The following is a 27,587-nucleotide window of genomic DNA, read 5'->3' as shown; positions in this document are numbered from 1 at the left end:
ATGAGACAGTGCAGCCTCCTACACCACACCTGAGGGCAGGAAGGGGTAAACGGCAAGCCAAGTGGAATACATATAGCTCTGTCCTCCAGTGCCTCACTGCTGCTTCCCAGCATCTGCCAACTGAGGCAACCTAAACCCTCTGCCTACTGATAGGGCCGGCTCTGTATGCAGAATAAGGTGGGAGAGTTCTGGATGTTGCCACTTCACACTGCAGGGATGGTTGTGTTGTATATTCTGAAGTCCTTGCATGTAAACAGCTTCCAGCATGTGGTAAATGTCAGAGATAGCACTACATATATTCAATCCCTTGATAAAGAGAGATATATTGCACTTCTGGGCCATCTGTTGTGCAAGACATCCCAATCAACAGTAATTATGTACCAAGAATTTCCCAGTATGTGATTCAGTCCTACCCCAAAATAGTAGCAGCCTGGCAGCACCCAGTCATGGGTGTAGCCATGATTTTTAGCAGGGGAGGGGCAGAACTGACATGATTGGTCAGTTAGTTAAGTATTTCTATTGTTTTACTTTTACTCCTGCCCCTCCTGCCTCGCCCGGCTACACCCATGAACCCTTGTTGAAGTTTAGTTGTTTGGTCATGTCTGACTCTTCGTGACCCCATGAACCAGAGCACGCCAGCCACTCCTGTCTTCCACTACCTCCCGCAGTTTGGTCAAACTCATGCTGCTAGCTTCGAGAACACTGTCCAGCCATCTTGTCCTCTGTCGTCCCCTTCTCCTTGTGCCCTCAATCTTTCCCAACATCAGGGTCTTTTCCAGGGAGTCTTCTCTTCTCATGAGGGGGCCAAAGTATTGGAGCCTCAGCTTCACGATCTGTCCTTACAGTGAGCACTCAGGGCTGATTTCCTTAAGAATGGAGAGGTTTGATCTTCTTGCAGTCCATGGGACTCCTCCATCTCCATAATTCAAAAGCACCAATTTTTTTGGCGATCAGCCTTCTTTATGGTCCAGCTCTCACTCCCATACATCACTACTGGGAAAACCATAGCTTTAACTATACAGACCTTTGTTGGCAAGGTGATGTCTCTGCTTTTTAGGATGCTGTCTAGGTTTGTCATTGCTTTTCTCCCAAGAAGTAGGCGTCTTTTAATTTCGTGACTGCTGTCACCATCTGCAGTGATCATGGAACCCAAGAAAGTCAAATCTCTCACTGCCTCCATTTCTTCCCCTTCTATTTGCCAGGAGGTGATTGGATCAGTGGCCATGATCTTCGTTTTTTTGATGTTGAGCTTCAGACCATATTTTGCACTCTCCTCTTTCACCCTCATTAAAAGGTTCTTTAATTGCTCCTCACTTTCTGCCATCAAGGTTGTGTCATCTGCATATCTGAGGTTGTTGATATTTCTTCCGGCAATCTTAATTCCAGTTTGGGATTCATCCAGCCCTGCCTTTTGCTTGATGAATTCTGCATATAAGTTAAATAAGCAGGGAGACAATATACAGCCTTGTCATACTCCTTTCCCAATTTTGAACCAATCAGTTGTTCCGTATCCAGTTCTAACTGTAGCTTCTTTTCCCACATAGAGATTTCTCAGGAGACAGATGAGGTGATCAGGCACTCCCATTTCTTTAAGAACTTGCCATAGTTTGCTATGGTCGACACAGTCAAAGGCTTTTGCATAGTCAATGAAGCAGAAGTAGATGTTTTTCTGGAACTCTCTAGCTTTCTGCATAATCCAGCACATGTTTGCAATTTGGTCTCTGGTTCCTCTGCCCCTTTGAAATCCAGCTTGCACTTCTGGGAGTTCTTGGTCCACATACTGTTTAAGCCTGCCTTGTAGAATTTTAAGCATAACCTTGCTAGCTTGTGAAATGAGTGCAATTGTGCGGTAGTTGGAGCATTCTTTGGCACTGCCCTTCTTTGGGATTGGGATGTAGACTGATCTTCTCCAATCATCTGGCCACTGCTGAGTGTTTATTAAATGCTTGAAGTTTCTTAGACAGGGGACTGCTCAAAAATATTCCCCCATCTGTAATCTGAAATGGTAGAGTTGAAAAGTCTACCACTTTACTCCACTATCAGGTGTAATGTATAGAATGGTTCCGAATGGTTCACAACAATGATTGCTTTGTCTCCTCTCCTGGTGCAGCAGAAACTGGGGGAAGGAAAACTCAGCCCTCATTACTCCCAAGGAAATCTCCTGCCCCTCAATTGGACATGCAGCTTTTTTTGGCAGAGGCAAGTGTTGTAGAGAAGCCTAAGCAGAACACCAAAGCTCCTTGAATTGTCTGTGGCCTATATCTTCAGCAACAACAGCCTGCAGCTGTGCCTCTGGCATGGCTCTTTGTGTGTGCCTTTGTGTGTGTATAAGTCTGCACTTAGGATGCATTTGTGTTTTTAATGCTTGGTCATCCTCAGTAGGATGCCTGGCTGTACAACAGGAAATGAACTGAGTTAAAATAACGACCACAGATCAATAAAATTCAACATCTACTTGCATGGATACTTGCCAAGAAAGTCGGACGCAGTCATGGCAGCCTGCACTTTTTCCACAATTTAATTCAAAATCTCCTGATCCATGGATAATGCAGTAAGGGATGGAGATCCACCATAAAACTGCATGTTACATACTAAAGCATATTGCATGGGCAGGAATCTTTTTTAAAAACCCCATGTGTGATGATATTTTACTGGGTGCCATCTACAATGACACCTCCATTGGTGAGGTGCTCCTTAGTAGGCTGCTGGTGTGGTTGGTACAACACACACTTTTTTTGGGGGGGTATCTTTAACCCGTGCAAATCTGGTATACCGGCAAACATTTATCTCCTTTTTTAAAAAAAGAAAAAGCAGAATTGATCATGCACAGGTAAACAAATACCCATGCACATTCCCAAAATGGATCGCAGATGGGGAGGGTGTGGGAAGGACTAATTGAGGGGAGGGGACCGCAACAGACAGTGCAAATACATATCCCATCAGGCACTGCCCACTAGTGAGGATGAAAAACACTGAGATAGCATGAAGACTCATCCAGACTCACCGTTGGTTTGCCGTTTTCTCTTGGGTAAACCCAATCTCTATTGCTGAATCAGAGCAAACGTCAATCGGGTTTTCTCTGGATTGACATTTGCTCCGATTTATTGCTAAAGAGTGGGTTTTCCAGGGGAAAGCAGATCCGTGCCTAGAAAGCAAGCAGAAAACCTCTTGGACCTGTGTTTTCCAGGTACAGGACTAGCTCAGGTCTGGGTGAGCCCTTAAATTGAAAGAAGCCATGTATGGATGAATGTGCACAAAGTGAAAAATTGGATCTGTGTGGCGTGTACACAAGAAGAACATTGAAACGACTTTTTGTCGTCATAAATTTCTAGAGTGGCTTAACAGTCAACCCCTCTTTCCAGGGAACTCTGGAAACTGGAAGCTCTGTGAGGGGAATAAGGGTCACCCTTTTAACGCTCTTAACAAAACTACACTTCCATTTCCAGACTGTCAGATAATGAATTCAGCCAATCAGATTGCACTGATTGGGATTTCTTTCCCCTGGAAACTGAATGCCACGAGTAACTGAGTAACAATCAAAGTTGGAACCTGCTGTGCCATCTGACAGGAAGCTGCTGAACTGCCATCTCTGTTTTGCTTCAAAGATTGTCAATCTGGAGAGAATACGGCAAAAGCGGTGGCATTAGCTGAATATGGAGGATAGGGATATGAGACATAAGTGTCTGCGTGGCAGAGACATGAAGGAGAAGAAAAACTCCCCACATGCCAACAATTTAACTAGATTTGGAGTCAAAGCAGGCAATGCAATTTCTTTAACCTGGGTTTGGATTCCTACAGAAATGCAGTGCATTGCAGGACTAAAATGCCACAGAGATGACCCCAAAGAAGCTGGAAAAGGTGTTGGCGTCTGTTCCGAGGTCTTAACTGTAGCGTCCTGCATGCATTCAGATTTTCCTTCCTTACTTTTTAAAAGCAAGTATCAAAAATCCTAGATACTCAGAATTTTGAAAAGCAGAATCTGTGCCCAGTTGTGCAATTACAGGGATGTCTATTCCAAAGGTAGGCTTTATTTCTGTGCATTTTTATTCATTTATGTTAACGACTGAATTTACCGGGGGTGAGTGAGAAGGGAGCTCAAATGCTAAGCAGATATCACAGAGGAAGTCACCTACCGGGCCTCTGAAGAGAGGGAGTTTTGGGGTGAAAGACTGCAAGGGTTCAGGAGTCCGCAGAAGTTATTAAAAAGAGAGACACATATAACTGCATTAGCAAGGCATCTGAATCTCCAGCTAAAGACTTATCAACTGCTCAAAAATCTAGAGAAGTGTGGAGGTGTGGTATCACCAAATTTAATCACGCGGCCAGAAACTTTAGGCAGCTCAAACCCCATGTACCCACTAGCAACAGGCATTAAGCTTTCAAGAGCTGATTGCATGAATCTCGATAGCTTGAATCTGCTCCTGGACACTGTGGTAATAGAGAGAAGTCTTTGTACTTTAAGGCATTTGGACCACTTCCATCTAACAATATTGGCAGGTGATGCAGTGAAAGCAGCAAGAGGTCTATGACTCAAGATCTGCTTCCATGTTCTCAGAAGCAATAGAGATCTTTATTTCTCAACAGCAAGATTTATAGCACAGCTTATTCCCAGGGCTTAGGGTAATAATGTTACTTCACTTATTCTCAGTTTTCTCACTCCTATCAAGCTCATGAGGTAGACCATTATTACTGCCTTTTACAAACAGAACATTGACTGAGGGGAATGCTTTGTCAAAAGCCACCGAACAGCCAACGGAACACAACTTATTTCTTTAATGGTACAAACCAATTTCTATCCAAACCCAGTGCTTTTTTTCTTAAAAAATGTTTAGGGGTACTCTCATTTTGACTCAAGAAAATCACCATTTTATAGTTTAAATCGGGGAAAATAAATACAGTAAATGGACAAAAGTACAAAGATTCACAAAATGTTTAGGGGTATGCATACCCCTGCGTCCCCCCCAGAAAAAAGCACTGTCCAAACCTATGGTTTAAGGTAAAGGTAAAGGGACCCCTGACCATTAGGTCCAGTCATGACCGACTCTGGGGTTGCGGCGCTCATCTCGCTTTATTGGCCGAGGGAGCCGGCGTACAGCTTCCGGGTCATGTGGCCAGCATGACTAAGCCGCTTCTGGCGAACCAGAGCAGCGCACGGAAACGCAGTTAACCTTCCCGCCGGAGCAGTAACTATTTATCTACTTGCACTTTGACGTGCTTTCCAACTGCTAGGTGGGCAGGAGCTGGGACTGAGCAATGGGAGCTCATCCCGTCACGGGGATTCGAACCACTGACCTTCTGATCGGCAAGTCCTAGGCTCTGTGGTTTAACCCACAGCGCCACCCGCATCCCTATGGTTTAAGGTAGGAGTGCGCTAAAGATTTGAATGAATTCCAGATCAAGAATTGAATTGGGTCAGATTTAAGGTTTCACAGAATAATAGAGTCATAAAACTGAAGAGTCAGAAGGTGCCTCAAGGATCATCTAGTCCAACCCTCTGCAATGCAGGAATCTTTCACCCGGGGTGGGACTCGAACCCACAACTCTGGGATTTAGAGTCTCATTCTCTACTGATTGAGCTATTTGTTTATTTTTTATTTGTCCAAGCCAAAGTAGAACCTCTCCAAAATACCCTGAGCCAATCTGATCTTTGAACAACCAGCCATAATGACAGCAGGAAATTGACATGTGGGTTATCCCTCCCACCTGTCAAAGTTGACCCATGTGGACGGACTCTCTGCCTGCCTGGGCTGCTGGGCCAAAAAGGTTCCTCCTCTCTGATGTATATTGATGATACTGTAATTGTATGGTGATTTGCATCCTGCCCTTTCTCCAAGGAACTCAAGTTGGTATACACAGAGCCTATCCATTTTATAGGGCTTACTGTCAAGTCTGAACATCTTGGGACATACAGAGTATTTTACAATTCCAAGCACAACTTTTTCATATATATATGGTATCTCGGAATACATACGCTTCAGGTTACATATGCTTCAGGTTACAAACTCCGCTAACCCACAAATATTACCCCGGCTTAAGAACTTTGCCTCAGAATGAGAACAGAAATCATGCAGCGGCGGTGCAGCAGGAGGCCCCATTAGCTAAAGTGGTGCTTCAGGTTAAGAACAGTTTCAGGTTAAGAACAGACCTCCAGAACGAATTAAGTTCTTAACCCGAGGTACATATATACATACATTTATATATAAATATATATAGCACCACTTGATTGTAAAAAGCAAAAAAACTCCTCAATGTAGTTTACAAAAAACAGAAAACAAGATAAATATCACTAAGAAAAATCAACAGCAATAATTTAAGACATTCAAAAAGGTAAAATGACAATAGAATAATCCTAATTCCTCCTTTTGATAGCAACTGGAAATGATTGGGGCAAAGGACTGGGGGCTTCTTCTCTTTGTGACACACCAAGGAAACCTGCCTGCTTTTGGGAAAACCAACTGAAGGCTAAGGCTCCATCTTATTTTCTATCTGAGGTTTGAGTCACACAGAATCGCTAGGCAGAGATCCCTCCACGCAAATGGAAGCATATGATGCAATTGTGCCTACACTGCTTTTGAGTTTCCTGGGTGAGCAATGCTCATCTTCTGAGGACAGCTGGTGCTTTTGATTGGCAGCCAGGTTTTCTGGGTGAACTTTGAGGGAGGGGAGAGAGAGAGAGAGAGAGAGAGAGAGAGAGAGAGGGAAACCGGCCTTCAGGAAACGTTCAGAAACAAAGCTTGCTTATCTATATGTGACACCATAAACCCTGACCAGTGACTGCTCACTCTCAGATGCCGAGAGTCCACTGGAGTGTGCTAGGAGAAGGCTTGCATTCTTAGAGAAGGGCTTCAGCAGCTGTTGACTAAATGACGCCTCTCTTTTTCTAGGAAGCCTGCCACAGCTCTACTGCTTCATTCCCACATTAAAGGAAGGAGTTGACACAACAAAATATGAGAGCAAGGAGATGAATCAAATCTGTTTGTCTCCTTTCTCCCAGCTAACTGTTGGAATGCTTTTGATGGTGCAAAGTGTGCCTATATGTGTTGTGCATCAGACTGTTCACCTCCCATAGGGTAAATTTAAATGCTTGGAAACAAACATAGGATAACCTCACCTGCATGATGATCTGTTCTGAGTTTATTCCGAGTCTTGATTTTTAAAGGCTGTGCAGAAGTAGTGGCTTTAAAGTGTTGAGTAACAAATATATGTAATACTCCTTTGTGGCAATGTTGTACAAACGATCCATTTAATATGGCTGTGTCTGGAAATCATACAATGATGGAAGCATGGGAGAAAGAATGGAAATATAAGTTACCCACTTTGCAGAAAACATGGATCGCAAATTTAAAAATATATATTTTGCCCTTCTTCCCTCCAAGCAGGAAGAATTCTGAGCGGGGAGGGAAATTGGTGGTTGGAGCAGGGGAAATAGCCTGCCTGCTTTTGTGCCTTTGAACCATGGATTGATATAAACTACAGTGGTACCTCGGGTTACAAACTCTTCAGGTTACAGACTCCGCTAACCCAGAAATAGTACCTCGGGTTAAGAACTTTGCTTCAGGATGAGAACAGAAATCGCGTGGTGGCAGCGTGGCGGCAGCGGGAGGCCCCATTAGCTAAAGAATTAAGTACTTAACCCGAGGTACCACTGTACAGAAATCAACAGGAACAGCTTTTCACAGCATGGATGTAAGCATAGGAGCAAGGCATGGATAAAAAGTTGTATAAAAACAAACAGACCGACAGTACCAGATATTCACAATATCACCATTGTTCTCAGCTCTCTTTGCAAACACCAAGCAAAATTGGTGTGCTATTTTTTAAAAAAGAAATAATGACATGTACACCGCTTAGAAATTCTGAATATTGAGCAGTGTATACTAAATGATATGTCCGCTACAGAAAGACAAGAGACCTAGCCACTGCTATCCTTGCCTGGGTGGGCTTTCATTCTGGATCGCTGCAACGGTGTCTTTGTGGGGGTGTCCTAGTGCCAAGTGATGCTGTTTGATTATGGTGGGCTCAAGCCAGCATTTTCCTATTAGATGTTTTGAAACATTACAATAGTTCCCAGCTCCTTCCAAACTCAACTCAAGATGCTGCTTTGACATCCAAAAGGCCTCAGTGACCTGGATTCTGATTATCTCAGGGCAGATCCCCTCCCATTTAGCCCTCTCAACATTTAACATCCATTCAATGAGGTCATTTCAGACTCTCCTGCACATGGAGGTGAAGCTGTTCTTTTCAAGAAGCAGGACCTTATCTGTTGTGGCCCCAGAACCTTAGAATGGCCTCCCACCAGATGCTCATTGGGCTTCCTCCCTGTTATTTTACAAAGAGCTTCATTTTCAGTGCACCTTCAGTAATATCATTAATTCTTCTAGTTGGTGTTTATAATATATATATATATATATATATATTTGCTTTCGTAGATTTTCACGGGTACAGGAATGCAGGTTTTGGTGTCTTCGGGTGTCTTCCCGTGTAAGAGTTGGGGTGTCTAGGCGACGTTTCGACGAGGTCTCACTCGTCATCTTCAGGCTGGTGCTTTCGGCTTCTTGTTACTGGAACAGAGCAGGATCTCAGTGTTTGAGTTCCTATAAATACTGTTGAGGGGGTGTGGTGTATAGCCTCCAACGTTCTGGGCAGAGAGGAAGTTCCCAGGTTAGTGTGCCTTTTCTTCTTTTGTTCATTAATTACTTGAGGGATATCTTGAGTGATTTCTTGAGAGATATTCTGAGTACCACTTAGGAGGGTCATTAGGTGTGGATTAGTTGCTAAAGCTTTCGTGTCTTGACCTCTTGAGCTTGTGAAGAGTTTTTCTGAGAAGATGGCTGTACTGCATTTAGTTGTGCTCTGGCTTGGCTTCGTGTATAGGGGCGAGCTGTGGTTTTGTGTCTTGTGCCAGCCAGATCTGTGTAGGGATTGCAGGGGGGTGCAGCATCCGGAGGTGCCACTATGGTTTGGCTACTGGATGGTGCTACTATGGTTTGGCTACAAAAACCGACACCAGAACCAGAGGCACACAGAACGCCATCTCCAATCAACCACACCAGACCCAAACCCAGACCCTCTCCACAGATAAATTACAGACACCTTTTCTAAGCGCTTTTATATAATCATTGTTGTTTTTTAATGGATTTTAAATAAGTTTAGTTGAGAATGTGATCTCTTGATTTTTGGGGGCACTGCGTTGAGAGGCTGCTGCTGATTTTGGAAAAGCAGTATAAAAAACAATTAAAATAAACAAACAGAGCGACCTCTGCCCGAAGTTCATAGGCTGCAATCTTATATGTATTTAACTGGGTGTAAATGCCATTGAACTCAATGCCACTTACTTCTGACTAAACATGCACAGAATTGTGTTGGAAGGCATTCTTTCCATCCGGACATTTGGCACCTGTGCACACCGCAATCCCACCAGACACATGGTATTAAAATACTTTATTTTTCAGTTACAAAAAAGCCGTATCACAATCCTCATATATCCTCAACCCCCCAAGAAACATTTAATTTATTGACAAGAAGAAAGGAGATTTCAAGTAAATATCAGGAATAACTTTCTGAAAGTAAGAGCTGTTCAACAGTGGAACGGTCTCCCTCTGGAGCGGTATATTCTCCTTCCTTGGAGGTTTTTAAGCAGATGTTGGACGGCCATCTGTCATGTATGATCAAGTTGCAATTCCTGCATTGCAGGGGGTTGGACAAGATGACCCTGAGGAGCTCTTCTATGATAATGTAAATCAGGGGTGACCAACTCCCAAGAGACTGTGATCTACTCACAGAGTTAAAAACTGGCAGTGATCTATCCAATTATTTGGGGCTCAGGTCTAAGTTGTTGAGTTCTTTTTAGGAAGGAAAGCCCTGTTTTAGGTGTGCAGGGCAAAGTTGTTGAGCTTCTTTGGGGGGAGCCTGTGATCTACCACAGACGTCCACTGATCTACCGGTAGATCTACCTGTTGGTTGTGCCTGATGTAAATAATACAAACATAAAGTTTGTAAGGACAGTCATACCTTGTGTTATAGATGCTTCAGGTTGCGTTTTTTTGGGTTACGGACCTGCCGAAACCCGGAAGTACCGGAATGGGTTACTTCCGGGTTTTGAGGGTCACACATGCGGAGAAGCACCGAATCGCAACCCGCGCATGCGCAGACACGCCGCTGCGAGTTGCGAATGTGCATCCCGCACAGATCACGTTTGCAACCCGAGCGTCCACTGTAGTTTAGATCTGATTGCATCGGTTTGGTGTCTTCTACTCTCCGTCTTCACAAGCTGTCCCAAAGTGAGCCATGGATAGCTGGCGGTGAGAGGACAGCATTGTCCTTTCCGGTGCACTGAATAAAGATGTGCTATGCAGTTTCAAGGGACGTGGGTGGCGCTGTGGGGTTAAACCACGGAGCCTAGGACTTGCCGATCAAAAGGTCGGTGGTTCGAATCCCCGCGACGGGGTGAGCTCCCGTTGCTCGGTCCCAGCTCCTGCCAACCTAGCAGTTCAAAAGCACATCAAAGTGCAAGTAGATAAATAGGTACCGCTCCGGCGGGAAGGTAAACGGCGTTTCCGTGCGCTGCTCTGGTTCGCCAGAAGCGGCTTAGTCATGCTGGCCACATGACCCGGAAGCTGTATGCCGGCTCCCTCGGCCAATAAAGCGAGATGAGCGCCGCAACCCCAGAGTCGGTCACGACTGGACCTAATGGTCAGGAGTCCTTTATGCAGTTTCAAAAACATCTTTGGTCCTTGTGTTCCTGGTCGCTTTAAGATGCCTTGTTAGTTTCTCCATAAGGACTTAACTCCACATTCTACCATGCCATTCCTCTGGAGTTAAGTTAGTACCTGCAACAGGGTAGCTCAGTCAGTAGAGCATGAGACTCTTTATTTGAGGGTTGTGGGTTCGAGCCCCACTTCGGGCAAAAGATCCTTGCACTGCAGGGGGCTGGACTTAGATGACCCTCGTGGTCCCTTCCAACTCTACAATCCCATGATTCTGTGACTGAATGGTGCTGAACATCCTACAGCCAGTGAACTCCAGCAGCGTGAAATCGATGGGCTGCAAACCGTCCGCCGCAGCCGCCGCCACACAAAAGGCGCGAGGGCGCATGCTCCGTCGCTTTCCGCCTGGCAACGGCCACCGCCAACCCTTATCCAGCGGCGGGTCCCCTTTCAAGCCCTAGCGACTGCCCCTCTCTGCCCGCCCTCGGGCTCCGATTGGCCGCGCCGGCTTTCCCGGGATGACTTCACGGCCGCAGCCCCCGCCCTCGACGCCGGGCTGAATGAAGAGGCATTGAGAGCCGGAGGAGCGCAGCCTGGCGGTGGGGGACGCGGCGAGAAGAGCCAGACGCGCCTCCGCGGGAAGAGCCGTGGACGCCCGGGGAGAGCGGGCGGAGCAGCAGGTGGTTCTCTCGTCGGGAGCCGCAGACTTCGCGGCGACGCAAGGGCATCGGGCTCCATCCTGACATCTGCATCGGGGATCACAGCAGCCTCCCTCCTCTCCTCCCTGGGGGCAAAAGAACAGCTGCAGCATCTCTCCTCGGGAGAAGAGCGGCAGCTGGAAGAAGCAGCTCTCTTGGCAGCATCCTTCCTCACCTCATCCATCCTCCCTTTGGGTACCACCAGCATCCTTTCTCTCTTGGGTACCACCAGCATCCTTTCTCTCTTGGGTACCACCAGCATCCTTCCTCTCTCGGGTACCGCCAGCATCCTTTCTCTCTCGGGTACTGCCTGCATCCTTTCTCCCGGGCGCTCAGTTTCCTGGGTACCACTAGCATCTTCCCTGCGCGTTCCCTCCTCAGCATCACCTTCTCTTTCTCCCTCCCTCCCATCTCCGCCGCGGGTGGGTTCAAGTCCGTTCTTCTGTCACCCCCCCTCTCACCCACCCCCCGCCTCATATCCCCCACCCCGGTCAGCCCATTTCTCACCTCCCTAAGGCCCCCCCACAGTAGCCAAGACGCCGCGGGCTGTGCTCCGAGTGAAGAATGGGGCGTCGAAGCTGGCCAAGCCGCAAGCTGCGGCCGAAGCCCCCGGCGGCGCCCCGGGCTCGGGGCTTTTCATGGAGCGATCGCAGAGCCGCCTCAGCCTCTCCGCGTCCTTCGAGGCCCTGGCCATTTACTTCCCCTGCATGAACAGCTTCGACGAGGAGGACGCGGGTAAGACTCGGCGCGGGGTGGGAGGGGGGAAGAGCAAAAGGGAAGCGGACGGAGGCAGCCGGAGCTGGGGAGAAAACCGAGGCATGTCGGCAGCAAAGGGGTTAATAGTTGGAGCGAAGGAGAGGCTTGTGTTGGGGGGGGGGGTGCTTGGCGTGGGACCCACCTTGAGCTCCTTGAAGGAAAAGCTGGGCTGGAACTGTACCAATTAAACAAATGGACAGGCTGCATAGAGTTAACCGTTGTCCCACATCCCTCAGTCATGTCTGCCATCTCTCTCCCAGGTAAATAGCAGCCAAGAGGAAGGGTGCAAAAATTAGATTCTAGAGGTGCAGAGGAGGGAGAAAAGGAAGCCACCTCCAGTTGTGTGGATTAACTTTTCATCGTGGTACATCTGTAGAAACGTGTGTCTGTGGGAATTATATGCACACACTCATACACACACAATTTGATGGCGCAAGAGCTGCTTCAATATCGGCTCTCCTACCTTCCACATGCCTACAACCTGCTGTGAAAATAGCTTGAATGGAATTGACAGGGTGTGTTTGTTTCTCTCTCTCTCTCTCTCTCTATCTATCTATCTATCTTCGTGTGCTGAGGGTGATGGAGAAAGCTTTTTTATTTTTGCATTCCTCTGGTGTGAAAGGCATGAGCAAAACTAAAAGAACTTGTGGGGTTGGAGTGGTAGATTCATGTTTCACAGGCCAAGGGCACTTTGGGGGCAGACCACAGGAAAAGTGGAGAGTGGTGTAATGATTGCATACATAGAGAGGAATGAAAGGAATGAGATAGTTGCTGGTGAAGACCAATAATAAGAATGGGCTGGACTAATGAAGGGAAGCAATGGGCAGGGGGCAACAGAAGTTGCTGTTGGTGGCCTCAAGGTGGATGGGTAAGAAGCTTGGGGGTGGGTGGGTGGGTGTTTGGGTTAGTAAAGGTACGAATGCCAATGCAGATGGTGGGTGCTGCTAGCCTACAGGATACTGGAATGAGAAGGACACGGTGGATCAGATTTGGGAGCACTGCTTGGCTTTCAGCAGGACTGTGTGGTCATGGATGCACTGACTCAACCCCTCCCTGACTCAGTATGAGCTGCGGATGACACCCTACTTAAACCGCCTGACTAGCAGCCTGCCAGCCACTGCCTACCACACATGCTGTGTGTTTGCAGTGCAAGGCATACCAAGTTACGACCCTGAATTAGTGTGCGGGGTTTAAAGGGTCATCCTTAGGCATAATCAAGTGAGCTCTCTGCTTTTCGATTTACACTGAAGTCAATGCATTTATAAAAGCATGGTGCAAGTCTTAATCCTTCTATTAAGCTCCTCAGCCTTCTGGGGAACGTGATGAAAGGGGAAACTTTAAATACGACCCAAAAAAAGCCCTCTCTGACTGCACATTCTGGTCTCGTAAAAACAAAAGACTGCCCTGCTATTCAGATGGCAAGCCTCACTGCTCCCAGAATAAACACTCCCGCTGTAATTAATTGATAAATATGCTAATTGAGACAGATGGATTTAATACATTTCAAGAATATGCGAGTTTAAAGGTAATCTGCCGCCCGTGAAGCTTTCACCCAGGCAAATTTATGAATTTGTTAGAATAGCATTGTGCTGGGAGTAGATGTGTCTAATGAAATTAATCCTGTGACTTATTGACTTTGAAGGGGAGGGTCTTTTTTGCTGGGTACAGGAAACCCTGTCTTATTAATCCAAACAAAGTTTTAAATTTTGGATCTCCTATATAGGAATGGTCTTCAGGAGCAAGTACTGGCCTCAACTCCTTGTTCAGTGCGCATTTGGTGGCCATTCTCAAAATGGCCCTTATCTTGAATTCCCCAGATTGTGCCGCTAAACCCCTTGATGCTCTGGAGAGGGAATTCTCCATCCTGCCATTCTTGAGCCTGAACTGGAGGATGGAGTAAACCTGAGGCAGAACCAGAAGAAAAAAATGCCACTCATGTCTTACCTTTTTTGACTGGAGAAGTGGCCTTTTCTTGGGCATCAGGAGGTGCACCACTCACACCATGCATGACAGCCATGCTTCCCTGTTCAAAGCTGCACCATAGCCATTGTTGACAGTATGAGAGGAGAAAGATCTGTTTTACACGCACAGGACTGCTGCATATTATCACCAGTTTATTATTGTCAGGTCTACTATTGGCGCAGCTGCGCTTCAGCTAATCTGTAGGATCAAGGTTGCCTGATAATAGAGGTATGTGTGCGCCGATGCCCCTCTGCTACAATTTTTCACAAGTTTGGCAATTGCCGTTCCTTGATTTCCTTCCCTTGCTCTGCATTTCCTTCCCTCGTGTGCTTCCTGCTCAGGCCCCAGGTTAAAGCCCTAGCATCTCCAAGTAAGGCTGAGACCATCCCCAGTCTGAAAAGCTGGAGAGCTGCTGCCAATCAGTGTAGACATTACTAAGCTTGATGGAACAGTGGTCCGACTTGAGAACATACAAAGCAACCTTAAGCTATGTTCCTGCTTCTGGGTGCTTTTTGTTCTTCTTCCTTTGGAAATCATGGTTAATATGCAGACAGCTGTGCATATTATATATCACAGCACATTATACTGATGAGCTATAGTAGTAGTAGTAGTAACAACAACAACAACAACAACAACAACAACAACAACAACAACAACATATTTATACCCCGCCCATCTGGCTGGGTTTCCCCAGCCACTCTGGGCGGCTCCCAACAGATTAAAAGCAGAATAAACTAATAACCTTGTGGGTTCCTCCAGACCGGTTGTTTGTTTGCAGATGTATTCTGCAACCTGACACCATTGCAATAATAGTGCGCTAGTGATGGATTTATTCTCGACCATCCACACAGCTTTCTGCTTCATTAGTTGTTCTGCGATGCTTCCCCAGTGTTATTGTATTAATGTCATCTGGAGGCGGCTACAGCACAAGAAGTGCAGGACAAACATTTGTGGGATTAAAAAGTTATAGGATTTAAGTTATGGGACATGCACTGGTTGGAAACGAAGCAGTGTGTCTGCCCCGAAATGTTTTCTGGTGAATATAGTATTGAAAATGTGATTGAGTACAACAACCCCGATACCATAAGTGAGCAGAAATAATCATGAATTGACAACAAAAAGGGCATTCATAGGGACCCTGTATTTGCCTGTATGTGAGAGGGAAAGAAAAAGAGAGAAATATTTGGAATTAATGGAGGCTATTCAACGTCAAGAGGGAAATCTGCCAGAAGCACACAATAAAGCAGCTTGAAGTGTGTATTGGTGCGGGAGGACTGATGCCTATTTGATGGGTAAATCGGAAGGAAAGCGCCTATTTCACCTTAATTGAAGAGAAATAAAGAAAGGTGTTAAAAAGACATAGTCGAGGAGAATAATGTCCTAGATTAGGGACACTGTGGAATATCTAACCAGGCACAATAGACATCATACAAAGGTTAGCATCTGGGCATGGAGTATTAATCAAGGCAGAATGCAGGATACTGTGCAGACTGCATAAGCTCTTTGTGGCACACACAGGTGCAAACCATTTGGGGAAAAACAATTGGTGCAGGTGTGCCCTTATGCTTGGCTACGTCTGCAAAGAAGCTGAATTCGAACACTCTTGATTGCTAAGAAGAATCATTTGTGGCCCCAAAATATGAAAACATCCCATCTGGGACAGCTGATCCAAGACAAGGATCTAACCTTCCAAATACATATTACTGGATGAATTCATTTCCTCCAGATGGATGATATCAGTCTAGACAAAAGTATTTTGGAGTGTGCTTGGAACTGGGCAGTTCAGTTGATGGGTTATGGTACAGCAAACTAGGGTTTTGTACAAATAAGCAGCTTAAAACAGCGGTGGTTAGTTCGTTTTCACAATTTAGATCAAAGCTAGTTTGGGGAGAATGCACCAAAACACAGCGTTTTGTAAGGAACGACAGGATAGATATGGATCATGGCTGATGCCCTCCCTCTGTGCACTGCTTGCCAGGCCAGCTTTGGGAGTACACTAAATGGGAGTGTGTACACAGTCCAACACAGTTAATGTGGCAGAACTAGTGCAACTTCATGCAGATAATATTCAAGCTAGTCCTGGGTTCAAATCCTTGTTCACCCATGAAGCTAGCTTGGTGATTGGTCCACCATCTTTCAGCCTAGAATCATAGAGTTGGAAGGGACCTCAAGGCTCATCGTCCAGCCCCTTGCAGAGCCTAACCTGCCTCACTGTGAGGTCACATTGATTAAGCTGAATATGTTTGTGAAGGCTCACTGCTGCATTTCTCTTTGACCTCGCTGCTTTCATTGGCCACCCACCCCCCTTGCACTCCTTTGCATACAATGTAGGAAACTTTTGCTCACAAAGGCTTATGCCATAATACCTTTGTTAAGTCTTCAAGGAGCCACAAAGCTCAATTTGCCTTTTATGATTTTGCTTTGTCGAGCAAAAGGAGTTGAAATTGACTAGAAGTTTGCAAAGCCCATTTCACATTTTGGTATTATATCTGGACTGGAGCGACAGGTGAAGCTTGTCCATTTTGCTCAGGAGCTCAGGAGGGGGATTGTAGGAAGGGGAGATTTTCCTCTGCTCCCTATAATGTCTCTTCCTGCCCTCGCCCCCAGCATACGCACACAGTGGCGAACAGGTAGCTGCCCTACTGCAGAAAGTTACTGCAATCTACGGTAGGAGGAGGCAGGGCCAAGATAAGGCCAGGGATTGAGACAAGAGGCCTTGCAGCGCTTGCAGGGAGCAGATTTAATTTGCAGGCTGCCGGCTGTGACTTAAAATGCAGCTCCAGCACTCTGTTTTTGGGCTCTTCCAGGAAACCTGTTGACTGAGCATGCATCCTGATTTGCTTATACAATGCTTACATGGAGGTTAGACTATGTCCGGATTTTACTGAGCTTTTGTTCCAATTTGTTTGTGGGAAGGTTGTATAATGAGTATCCATCCTGATTTGCTTGTACGCCGGTTATAGGTCTTCCTGTTAGCCGTTCCTTTGTTCTGTCCCTCCATTTCAATGTCACAAGAAGTCTGTGTTTTGTTTGGAGTGGATTTGTTGAACTGGGGAGGCAGAGATCTTTGATCCATGTGAACTGTACAAACCTAAATTTCTGGTATGCACTCAAATCCCTCCTGCAAAATACTGGCAGTTTATAGAGGTGATTTTCGATTGGCGGGGAGTGATATTGACCTTCCTTTCCATTCACTTCTCCTGTAGTCAGCTTTCAACAGTTTCACCCAAATTCCCAATGAGCTTTGCTGTATAAAGCCCTTTTTTTTTGGCTGTAAAAGTCCCTCCTTCTACAGCCTTCTACAGTCTCAAGGTAGTTAAGTTAGAACTTTGTTCCATTTAGTCCTGGTTGGTCTGCTTGGAGTAGCAGAAGAGTCCCAGATATTGGATAGAACTGTCCTGTGATCACTGGGAAAGGATTGGGCAGGCAAAATTCATGCAACAGAAGTAACTGGTGAGAATGACTTTTTCCCACCCCTGGAGCAGTAGCAAGTTGGTGACGCATCCTCTTTACTGGGAAAAGGATGACTATTGAAGTTTCTACAACAGCAGCAGTGGGCAAGTTAGGAAGGAACAGAGTGGTGGGTGAAATTTCTCCAGTATATCTCTTCCTTCTGAAAAAGGGTGCAGCATGATATTAGGACACCATAATGAGCAGTTAGGGCTGAATCCTACTAACACTCATATTCCATTAGCAAAACAATGATTTTATTTTTGATTTTGAATCAGACAAACTGTGTTGACATGCTGAAAAGTGTACACTCTCTAATAAGGATAAAATACAAGGGCAGTAATATGGCTTTCTATTTCAGATGGTCAGTACTTGCAGAAACCAACTGCCAACTCTTCCAATGCCATTTCTGTGCAAGAAAAAAGAAAGTGCAAAAATACGATGGGCAGGTGTTGGGTTTGCCATTTTCCACAGGGGCATGGAATTCTACTTTGCACCCTAAACACAATAAACATTTCTGTGTGAAAAAGAGGGAAGTCAACCTGTCACATACGTATTATGGGATTATTTCCTACTTCATGACAAAATTGAGTGACCCGGTACTAGGAGAACCATGGGAGTGGAAATTTGAGCACAATTCCCCAATCATTAAATAGCTGAGGATTTTTACCTAGTCTTCCATGCTTTATTGTGTGGTTCCTGGACATCTGGAGGCAGGAAGTTGACTTATTAGTTGTGGGTGAGTCTACAGAAGCTGCCATTAATTATCAAATGGAGACTAGCAACCACTCTCATTGCTAGCTCAGGTTGGTTGCAGGCCTATTTTCATAAACCTTGTGAGGAGGACCATAGTAAGTTGAACTGAAAGAAGAAAAGCTTTCAAATTAAACTTTATGTATTAAATAATGGTGTTGGTTTTTTTTTTTTAAGTTCCTAACCAAGCAGCAGTTTACTGCTTACTGTCCCATGAGACTAGGGCCCTTCAGGATTTAACCTTCTTCCTGTAAGACAGAGCTATTCCGCCTGGCCTTTAATTTGAATTCAGCTTGATCTTTTATTTCCCTTCTCTTCCCTCCCCCTCCCCTTTTATGTAGATTACCCACTCTGAGACCCCACAGCTAATTCTCCCCTGGCCTCCTCGCTGGTCCAAGTAGGACTAATTCAGCCAGCTAGCCCTGGTGACTATCTAATGCTTATTAGATGGATTTCCCCCAAATTGATTTTTGAACTTTGAATTTTATTGTTATTCATGCTTTTATACTGTATTTTATGCTGCTCTATGTTGTATTACAATTAAGTGTTTTGAATTTGTTGTTAGCCGCCCTGAGCCCGGTTTTCTGAACCGGGAAGGGCAGGGTATAAATAAAATTAATTATTAATAATAATATTTATTATTACTGGGCAACTGGGTTGAGCACTGCCTGCATGTTAATCCAGTCAAATGGGTGGAGTAAAAAATAGATAAATGATAAAAACCAGAAATTCTGGGCAGAAGACTGAAATATTCCTGAGGGGAGAGGTCATAGGTCAGTAGAGGAGCATCTGCTTTGCTTGTTTGTTTGCTCGCTTCTTATTTATTTACTTAAACAAAGCCTTGTCTTGCTGAGTGGCTCCCCCCCCCCCCAACTCGGTTCTTTAATTTTCCTCCGCTGCCCATTTCCTTGGCACTATATCTATCTATCTATCTATCTATCTATCTATCTATCTATCTATCTATCTATCTATATCATCTATCATCTATCATCTATCATCTATCATCTATCATCTATCATCTATCATCTATCTATCTATCTATCTATCTATCTATCTATCTATCTATCATCTATCTATCTATCTATCTATCTATATTGGGCCTACCAGTCTATTTGCAGTTCTGCCTGCCATACAGATAAAGTGGTTTTGCTCCGAATGCTGCAGTTTCTCCATTGCCTTTTGTGTGATGAAATGGAGAGACAGTGTGTACCTACCTAATGCCAGGCCGTAAGAGGAGCCGTAAGGAAAACAGACTTTCCGGTGAAGAAAGTGATTTCATAGCTGAGCAGTTTTCACAAATCCGTCTCATAACTTTTACCTGTCGTCAGCCCAGAGCATAAATCCTGGGAAGTCCTTCTCACATCTCCTTGAAGACACCCAGCTATCACCAGCAGGGCAGGATTCACAGTGACATGATGTCAGGTAGAGCGTCGTTCTGAGCGAATGAGGAGCCTTTCCTTGAAGGCTGAGCAGTCGGTCTCCTTTTTGTTGGACTGTGCATCATCCCATCCTTTAAGCAACCTGGATATTGCTCCTTAATGCAGCAAGCCTACTCCCCTCCTGAACTGTATTTCTTCTATTGCACCTGGAAGGAATATTGCTGCCGCAGTGGCTTGCAGGAATAGCCTGTAGAGCGTAAAATGCAGTTGGTATCTTATAAAGGGTAAAATGCAGTTGGGTATTTTGATGTGTTGGGAAGACTCAAGCCTCATCTCAAAGGCTAATGGAACAGTCAAAGTATTGCAGTAGTGCTTTTGAGAAAAAAATTATTTACTTAGCCACTTTAAAACATACCCAGGATTCCCAGAATAGGTAGGTAAAACTCATATATGAAAAGAAGGACAACCAAGATGGAATCTACACAAATATTTAAAAAACTGCTGTGAAAATGCTTAAAAAACAAACACATTTTGAAAAACACATTGAATTTGCCACAGCTCACTGTTGCCATCTAATGTCATATTTGTATATTGCACTTTACAATATATTTAAAACGTTTTATTTGCAGCTGTATAGCTGAGTCCCAACCATGGTTCCTTTAAAGCATCTGGAAAGTGAAGACCAGGGGTGCAGAATCTGTGGCACTGTTTGGGTAGGACTACTAGGTGCAGGTCTGAGACCCTACAGTGACGGTGGTTTGTTTCTCCCCCACCCCTATCTTTCTTTAACTTTTCCCACAGAGCTGCCATGCTGCGGAGTGGAGGTCCAGGCCAACTACATTTCCCAGAGTGCCTCAGGGCCCCATATGAGAAATGAAGGCCGCTGGCACGATTGGCTTTGTGTTTCACTCCACAGTGTGGCTGCTCTGTGGAACAAGTTAAGAGAACGAAGGAAAGATGAGCTTGGCAGTAACCGCCATCACCACCATTTCTGAAGCCTTCAGGATTTGGGGGAGAGGAGTCAAGCATCTTTCCTGTGGGCGCAAGCCTGACACATGGGCTCGGTATGACACATTTGTGGACCATAGGCTCTGTCTTTGTGGAGCACCCTAAACGGCCTTGGTCCAGTATACCTGAAGGAGCGTCTCCACCTCCATTGTTCTGCCCAGACACTGAGGTCCAGCTCCGAGAGCCTTCTGGTGGTTCCCTCATTGCGAGAAGCAAAGCTACAGGGAACCAGGCAGAGGGCCTTCTTGGTAGTGGCACCCGCCCTGTGGAACGCCCTTCCACCAGATGTCAAAGAGAAAAACAACTACCAGACTTTTAGAAGACATCTGAAGGCAGCCCTGTTTAGGGAAGCTTTTAATGTTTAATAGGTAATTGTATTCTAGTGTTCTGTTGGAAGCCGCCCAGAGTGGCTGGGGAAGCCCAGCTAGATGGGTGGGGTACAAATAATAATAATAATAATAATAATAATAATAATAATAATAATAATAATAATAATTATTATTATTATTATTATTGTTGTTGTTGTTGTTGTTGTTGTTGTTGTTGTTGTTGTTGTTTTTATCCCCAAGCCACATTCCCTCCTGAACAGCATCCTGGACAGAGAATAGGGAAGAGTACATGTAGAAACGAGCCTACTGTACAAAGATAATATTTGCATTAGTCACTCTACCTGCTTTTGCCTCTGGTCCCGCCCACCCCTGGAATGTGGCCCCCACAAGAATGCTCAGAACAGAATGTGGCCCTCAGACTGAAAAGGATTCCCTATCCTTAGTCCCACATTTAGCATGGGAGAGGGAGAGAGGGCCGTATGCAGAGAGGAAAAATCTTGGTCTGTTTCTCTGATTCCCTCTGGGTCTGAAAATCTAGTGCTTCTCAAAGAAAGCATTTCCTTCCTCATCCCACTCCTTTTATTTTCACCAAGGACCTCTGTGCTTTTCTTGGTTTCAACCCCTCTGCCTGTTAAGTGATCCCCTCCTGGCTTGGGAGAGGGAGAGAGGCAGCTTGTCATTTTTTCTGATTTGATCATCATGTTCGGTCGCTGCATTCAGGGGTAGCATTTGTGGGGATGCTGAGCTTCTGCAGAGAAGTTGTGTCACAGCTTTTTAATCTACCCTGCTTCGCGAGTTGTGATGATATGTTCATATTATTATTATTATTATTATTATTATTATGCTTAAGTGGAAGTTGGAGGAAAAGATAACCTGGACAGCAGTTGAGATTACAGATGGGTGAATCTGTCAGTTGTAGTTTCCCTCAGTTTCTCATTTTTTGCAATCTTAAATTTAATTTTCCACATTATATTTTTTAAAGCCCTCATCCATCATCATTTTAGTGTGACTGATTCTTAATATATACATCGTCACCTAATATTATAGATTTTTGCCAAGAAATTCCCCCTAATATATCACCTTTTCATATGTTGTTTTTAGCAATACATGCATTTTATTGCAAACTTTACCCTATTGTATGCATTTGTGCACACATAACTTGGCAGCAAGTTTGGAAAACTCAGCAGTGGCCAGAGGATTGGAGAAGATCAGTCTACATCCCAATCCCAAAGAAAGGCAGTGCCAAAGAATGCTCCAACTACCGCACAATTTCACTCATTTCACATGCTAGCAAGGTTATGCTTAAAATTCTACAAGGAAGGCTCAAGCAGTATGTGGACCGAGAACTCCCAGAAGTGCAAGCTGGATTTAGAAGAGGCAGAGGAACCAGAGACCAAATTGCAAACATGCGCTGGATTATGGAGAAAGCTAGAGAGTTCCAGAAAGACATCTACTTCTGCTTCATTGACTATGCAAAAGCCTTTGACTGTGTTGACCACAGCAAACTATGGCAAGTTCTTAAAGAAATGGGAGTGCCTGATCACCTCATCTGTCTCCTGAGAAATCTCTATGTGGGACAAGAAGCTACAGTTAGAACTGGATATGGAACAACTGATTGGTTCCAAATTGGGAAAGGAGTACGGCAAGGCTGTATATTGTCTCCCTGCTTATTTAACTTATATGCAGAATTCATCATGCAAAAGGCTGGGCTGGATGAATACCAAGCCGGAATTAAGATTGCCGGAAGAAATATCAACAACCTCAGATATGCAGATGACACAACCTTGATGGCAGAAAGTGAAGAGGAATTAAAGAACCTTTTAATGAGGGTGAAAGAGGAGAGCGCAAAATATGGTCTGAAGCTCAACATCAAAAAAACGAAGATCATGGCCACTGGGCCCATCACCTCCTGGCAAATAGAAGGGGAAGAAATGGAAGCAGTGAGAGATTTTACCTTCTTGGGCTCCATGATCAGTGCAGATGGTGACAGCAGTCACGAAATTAAAAGACGCCTGATCCTTGGGAGAAAGGCGATGGCAAACCTAGACAACATCTTAAAAAGCAGAGACATCACCTTGCCAACAAAGGTCCGTATAGTAAAAGCCATGGTTTTCCCAGTAGTGATGTATGGAAGTGAGAGCTGGACCATAAAGAAGGCTGATCGCCGAAGAATTGATGCTTTTGAATTATGGTGCTGGAGGAGACTCTTGAGAGTCCCATGGACTGCAAGAAGATCCAACCTATCCATTCTGAAGGAAATCAGCCCTGAGCGCTCACTGGAAGGACAGATCGTGAAGCTGAGGCTCCAATACTTTGGCCACCTCATGAGAAGAGAAGACTCCCTTGAAAAGACCCTGATGTTGGGAAAGATGGAGGGCACAAGGAGAAGGGGACGACAGAGAATGAGATGGTTGGATGGTGTTCTTGAAGCTACCAGCATGAGTTTGATCAAACTGCGGGAGGCAGTAGAGGACAGAAGTGCCTGGCGTGCTCTGGTCCATGGGGTCACGAAGAGTCGGACACGACTAAACGACTAAACAAACAAACAAAACTTGGCAGGTGAACTGCACTGCAAAACTTGTGTGAATCCTGAAGGATTGCTGTGTTTTCGATTCTTGTTTCAGAAAGTGCAAATGAGGCTGCTTTGCCTTCAAGTTCAGACTGAATCAAATTTCTCTCTCATCCCTAGGAGAGACTGTTAGAGCCTTTTGCATGGCTTCCTATAGAATCAGGGGTGGGAGCAGAGCAGCTTGGACCACAGCTGCCCAACAGCTGCGTCCTCCCCCAGGCACATGCACACTCTTTCTCCAAGAATGTACCTTTGGGTTACTCATAAACAACAGACGCTAGAGAAGGAGTCGAAATTTTACCTGCAGAATTTTAAGACGATTCCTTGGGGCTCTATTCCTCTAATAACTTCAAAGCCCCACAGGTGCTGGAAGAAGCTGGCACTTGCTGAATCTCTCCCTGAAAAATGGATGTAAGTAAAAAGCTGGCATCCTCGGTGGTGGTGATCCTATGTAGCATTTGTGTGCCCCTTGTGATCTTCAAACTGGTTCTCCATTATCACTCTGAAAGCCTGACAACAAGGTTGCAAGCTGAGAAAAGGCAGAAGGACTAAACTGATCTGATCCAGGAGAAGAAGAAAAACAGTGGTTTAAAAAAATAAAAAAATAAAAAAGAAGAAGAGTTTGGATTTGATACCCCGCCTTTCACTCCCTTTAAGGAGTCTCAAAGCGGCTAACGTTCTCCTTTCCCTTCCTCCCCCACAACAAACACTCTGTGAGTGTTATGGGTGGTTCAGGTTTTTGAGCAAATATTCAAATTCAGAAATATTGTATGCTATTCCTATGCTACTGCAGACTGCACATGAGAGATTACATGTTTGGGTGCCTTCTTCCTCTTGGCATAGAGGAAAGTAGCACATCCAAGCTAGCTTTCTCCCCAACTTGCTAGTTTCTACGGCTGTGAAAATTTTGAATATGGATGCTGTTTAATTTTCTTTTCCGGTGCCACTTTTCAAATTACGGTATTGCACCTGCTCCCATCCACCAAGCCATACAGTTTGCCCAGCTTCCGCTAAGTCGTGGTACGGTCCGCATCATCACAACCTAAAAGCGACTGGACCATTTGCATATATACTGTGATTCTTTTTAAAGGTGCTAGTGCCATGTTAGAAAGCTGGATGCAGAGGCTTCACAATATTAAACGTGGCCAGAACCGTCTGTTTCTCAAGTACTTCAATGATAGTTTAGGAGTCTCCCCACCTTTCAGTTAAGGCGCATTGTGACCATTCCCAAGTTATGATTTTTCTTCTTTTAATTTCACCCTGCCCCCTGCAGCTAATGTAGGTTAAAGTTCCTATATTTTGGCCCACACTGCTCTGTGGCTAGACCTGGTCGCAGAGAGGCAGCATGGTGCAATGGTTAGTGTGCTGGACTAGGATTGGAGTTCAAATCCCCACTCAACCATAAAGTTGGCAACTGGCCTAGCTTTCAACCTAACATATCTCACAGGATTATTGTGATGATGATGATGGTGATGATAATTTTATACTTCACCCATCTGGCTGGGTTTCCCCAGCCACTCTGGGCAGCTTCCAGCAGAATATTAAAATACAATGATTCATCCAGTATTAAAAGCTTCCCTAAACAGGGCTGCCTTCAGATGTCTTCTAAAAGTCAGATAGTTGTTTATTTCTTTGACATCTGATGGGAGGGCGTTCCACAGGGCAGGCACCACTACCAAGAAGACCCTCTTCCTGGTTTCCTATAACTTCGCTTCTTGCAGTGAGGGAACCACCAGAAAGCCCTCGGTGCTGGACCTCAGTGTCAAGGCAGAATGATGGGGGTGGAAACGTTCCTTCAGGTATACTGAGCCGAGGCCGTTTAGGGCTTTAATGGTCAGCACCAACACTTTGAATTGTGCTCAGAAACGTATTGGGAGCCAATGCAGGTCTTTCAGGACTGGTGTTATGTGGTCTCGGCGGCTGCTCCCAATCACCAGTCTAGCTGCCGCATTCTGGATTAGTTGTAATGGTAGCCCCACATAGAGCGCATTGCAGTAGTCCAAGCGGGAGATAACCAGAGCATGAGAATGAGGATAAAGTGTTTGAGAAACGATATATATGTGTAATAAAAAATCCCCTGCAATATGGTTGGTGGCAGGCCCTATTTGTGCATTACCAGCTTAGACCACTTGCTACCACTTCCTTCTCCATCTCTGCTCAGTGAAACCGACAAGTTATGAGGGAAGAACTTTTGGTGGTGCAGACGCCTCATTACTGTGCTGGAGCAAGGGGAGAAAAATTGGAGATCAGCAAAACTGACAAGGCTTCTCCCCTGAGACCGAAACATACAGAACAGTGAAGGGAATGGCTGTGCCATAGTTGCTCAAGGTCATACAAAAGGGAGGAGGGATTGGGTAAAAGAGCAGTGCGAGTTAAGAGCGATCAAATCTATGCTTCCTTAGAGGAAGGAGAGGTTAAGTTGTGAGAAACCATTCCCAAATGTGTAGAACTCAGTGGGGAAAAATGGTGGGTGGAAGATTGAAAATAGGACGCACCTATTCTTAGATTATATGCAATCGCAGCCTCCTACCCGGCATTGCTCAGAAATGCTAAGAAACAACAACAACAACATCAGTGCAGTTTTGAAATCAGTGGTTAAAATCAGTGCAGTTTTGAAAGGTTCAGTCAGCCACTTTGCTTCAGTTGTATCCAAACACAGATGAAAACATGCTGCTTGATCTTAGGAACGATTATGCAAAGATTGGTTACAATAGCCTAAGAGGTGTCCAAATACATAGCACAGGCTTCTTCAAACTCTGCCCTCCAGATGTTTTGGGACTACAGCTCCCGTCATCCCTAGCTAACAGGGCCAGTGGTCAGGGATGATGGGAATTGTAGTCTCAAAACATCTGGAGGGCCGAGTTTGAGGAAGCCTGGTATAGCAGCTAAACTAGCTTTCCAAAATATACAGTAGATTGTCAGCCCACCTTCTGCCATGACCACCAGTCTAAATACTGATGTGCGTGTGTCTTGCCATTCATACCCAAGAGCCTGAAAAAGGCTGAAAAGTGCATTTTAGGTAGCATGCATGTAAAATCCTTCTGCTAGTAGGGAAAAGGTGGGACATTTCCTCAATGATGATTTTTTTTTGGGGGGTGGATCTTTTCCCTGTCAATTTACTCTAAATGAATGTGTCCCTAGATATCTTTCTATCTAGGAGCAAATGTTCTCCTGTCACTTCCAATTCATGTAAAATTAATTTCAATGCAAAATTTATTATCTCAAAACCATAACTCTTCCAGCTCTTTTTTTTTAAAAAAAACCAAACCCAAACCAGAAAAGAACTAAGGTACTTTGGTCTGTCATGTTTCTACACTGGGAGAATTCCTGAAGTGCTTGTAGCTGTATATGACTCCTGTATTCTCTTTGATGACTGCGTGCATCTGATTTGGTGAAAAGGAATGTCGCTCGATCGCACTTTTGTTTGAGGAATAACTTATTTGCATGGGTTCTCTAAGCAATGAATTACCTACTGCAGTTTTAAACAACTGATTTAGGTGAGAAGTGCATATGTTTTCAGTTCAGTCTACTGTATCAATAAATCAAACGGGATTTACCCACTTACAGTACCAAATCATGTGATGTAATATAATACAAAATTCAATAGCTAGGCATGCAAAAAGTGCCTTTTTGGCATGCATTCTCACATGCACCTAGGGCTGGCTGGCCCATGAGGCAAGGGGAGGCGACTGCCTCAGGTGAGAGGATCCACGGGGGCAGCAGATCCCAATGTAGATCGTTATTCCCCCTCCTTTTTTCCATACGTAGATCTTCACTTGCTCCTTTTTGCCTGGCGAGGAGAGAGGCTGCCATTTTGTGCTTTGCCTGAAGTGCCAAAAGGTCTTGGGCCAGCCCTGCACGCACTACGTACACAGGAGAAACAGGTGTATAGGACCCAGCACATGCACACACACCCACACCCCAGCTTGCCTGATTCATGAAGATCATCTGGGGAGCAGGGTTATTGCCTTCTCTCC

At 45.1% G+C, this 27,587-nt stretch overlaps 1 protein-coding gene and 1 long non-coding RNA gene across 3 annotated transcripts in view; both read left to right on the top strand.

The window, feature by feature from the left end:
• LOC308588379 overlaps positions 1–27,587 on the top strand; it is a 289,543-nt gene that overhangs the window by 169,046 nt on the left and 92,910 nt on the right. The window lies entirely within an intron of this gene.
• Positions 11,921–27,587, top strand: part of RIMS4 (regulating synaptic membrane exocytosis 4) — a 99,211-nt gene continuing 83,544 nt past the window's right edge. The window contains exon 1 of one of the 2 annotated variants that reach the window (XM_081196689.1): positions 11,921–12,139. In XM_081196689.1, coding sequence (XP_081052815.1) covers positions 12,043–12,139 — 97 coding nt within the window. In that variant the 5' untranslated portion in view covers positions 11,921–12,042. The remainder of the gene's footprint in view (positions 12,140–27,587) is intronic. The other variant, XM_081196690.1, reaches the window with a different exon arrangement.

Source organism: Podarcis bocagei (assembly GCF_964188305.1).
Source record: "Podarcis bocagei genome assembly, chromosome: 5".
In the NCBI taxonomy this organism is placed as follows: Eukaryota; Metazoa; Chordata; class Lepidosauria; order Squamata; family Lacertidae; genus Podarcis; species Podarcis bocagei.
Note: the sequence above shows the minus strand (reverse complement) of the source record. Positions and strands in the feature narration are given on the sequence as shown.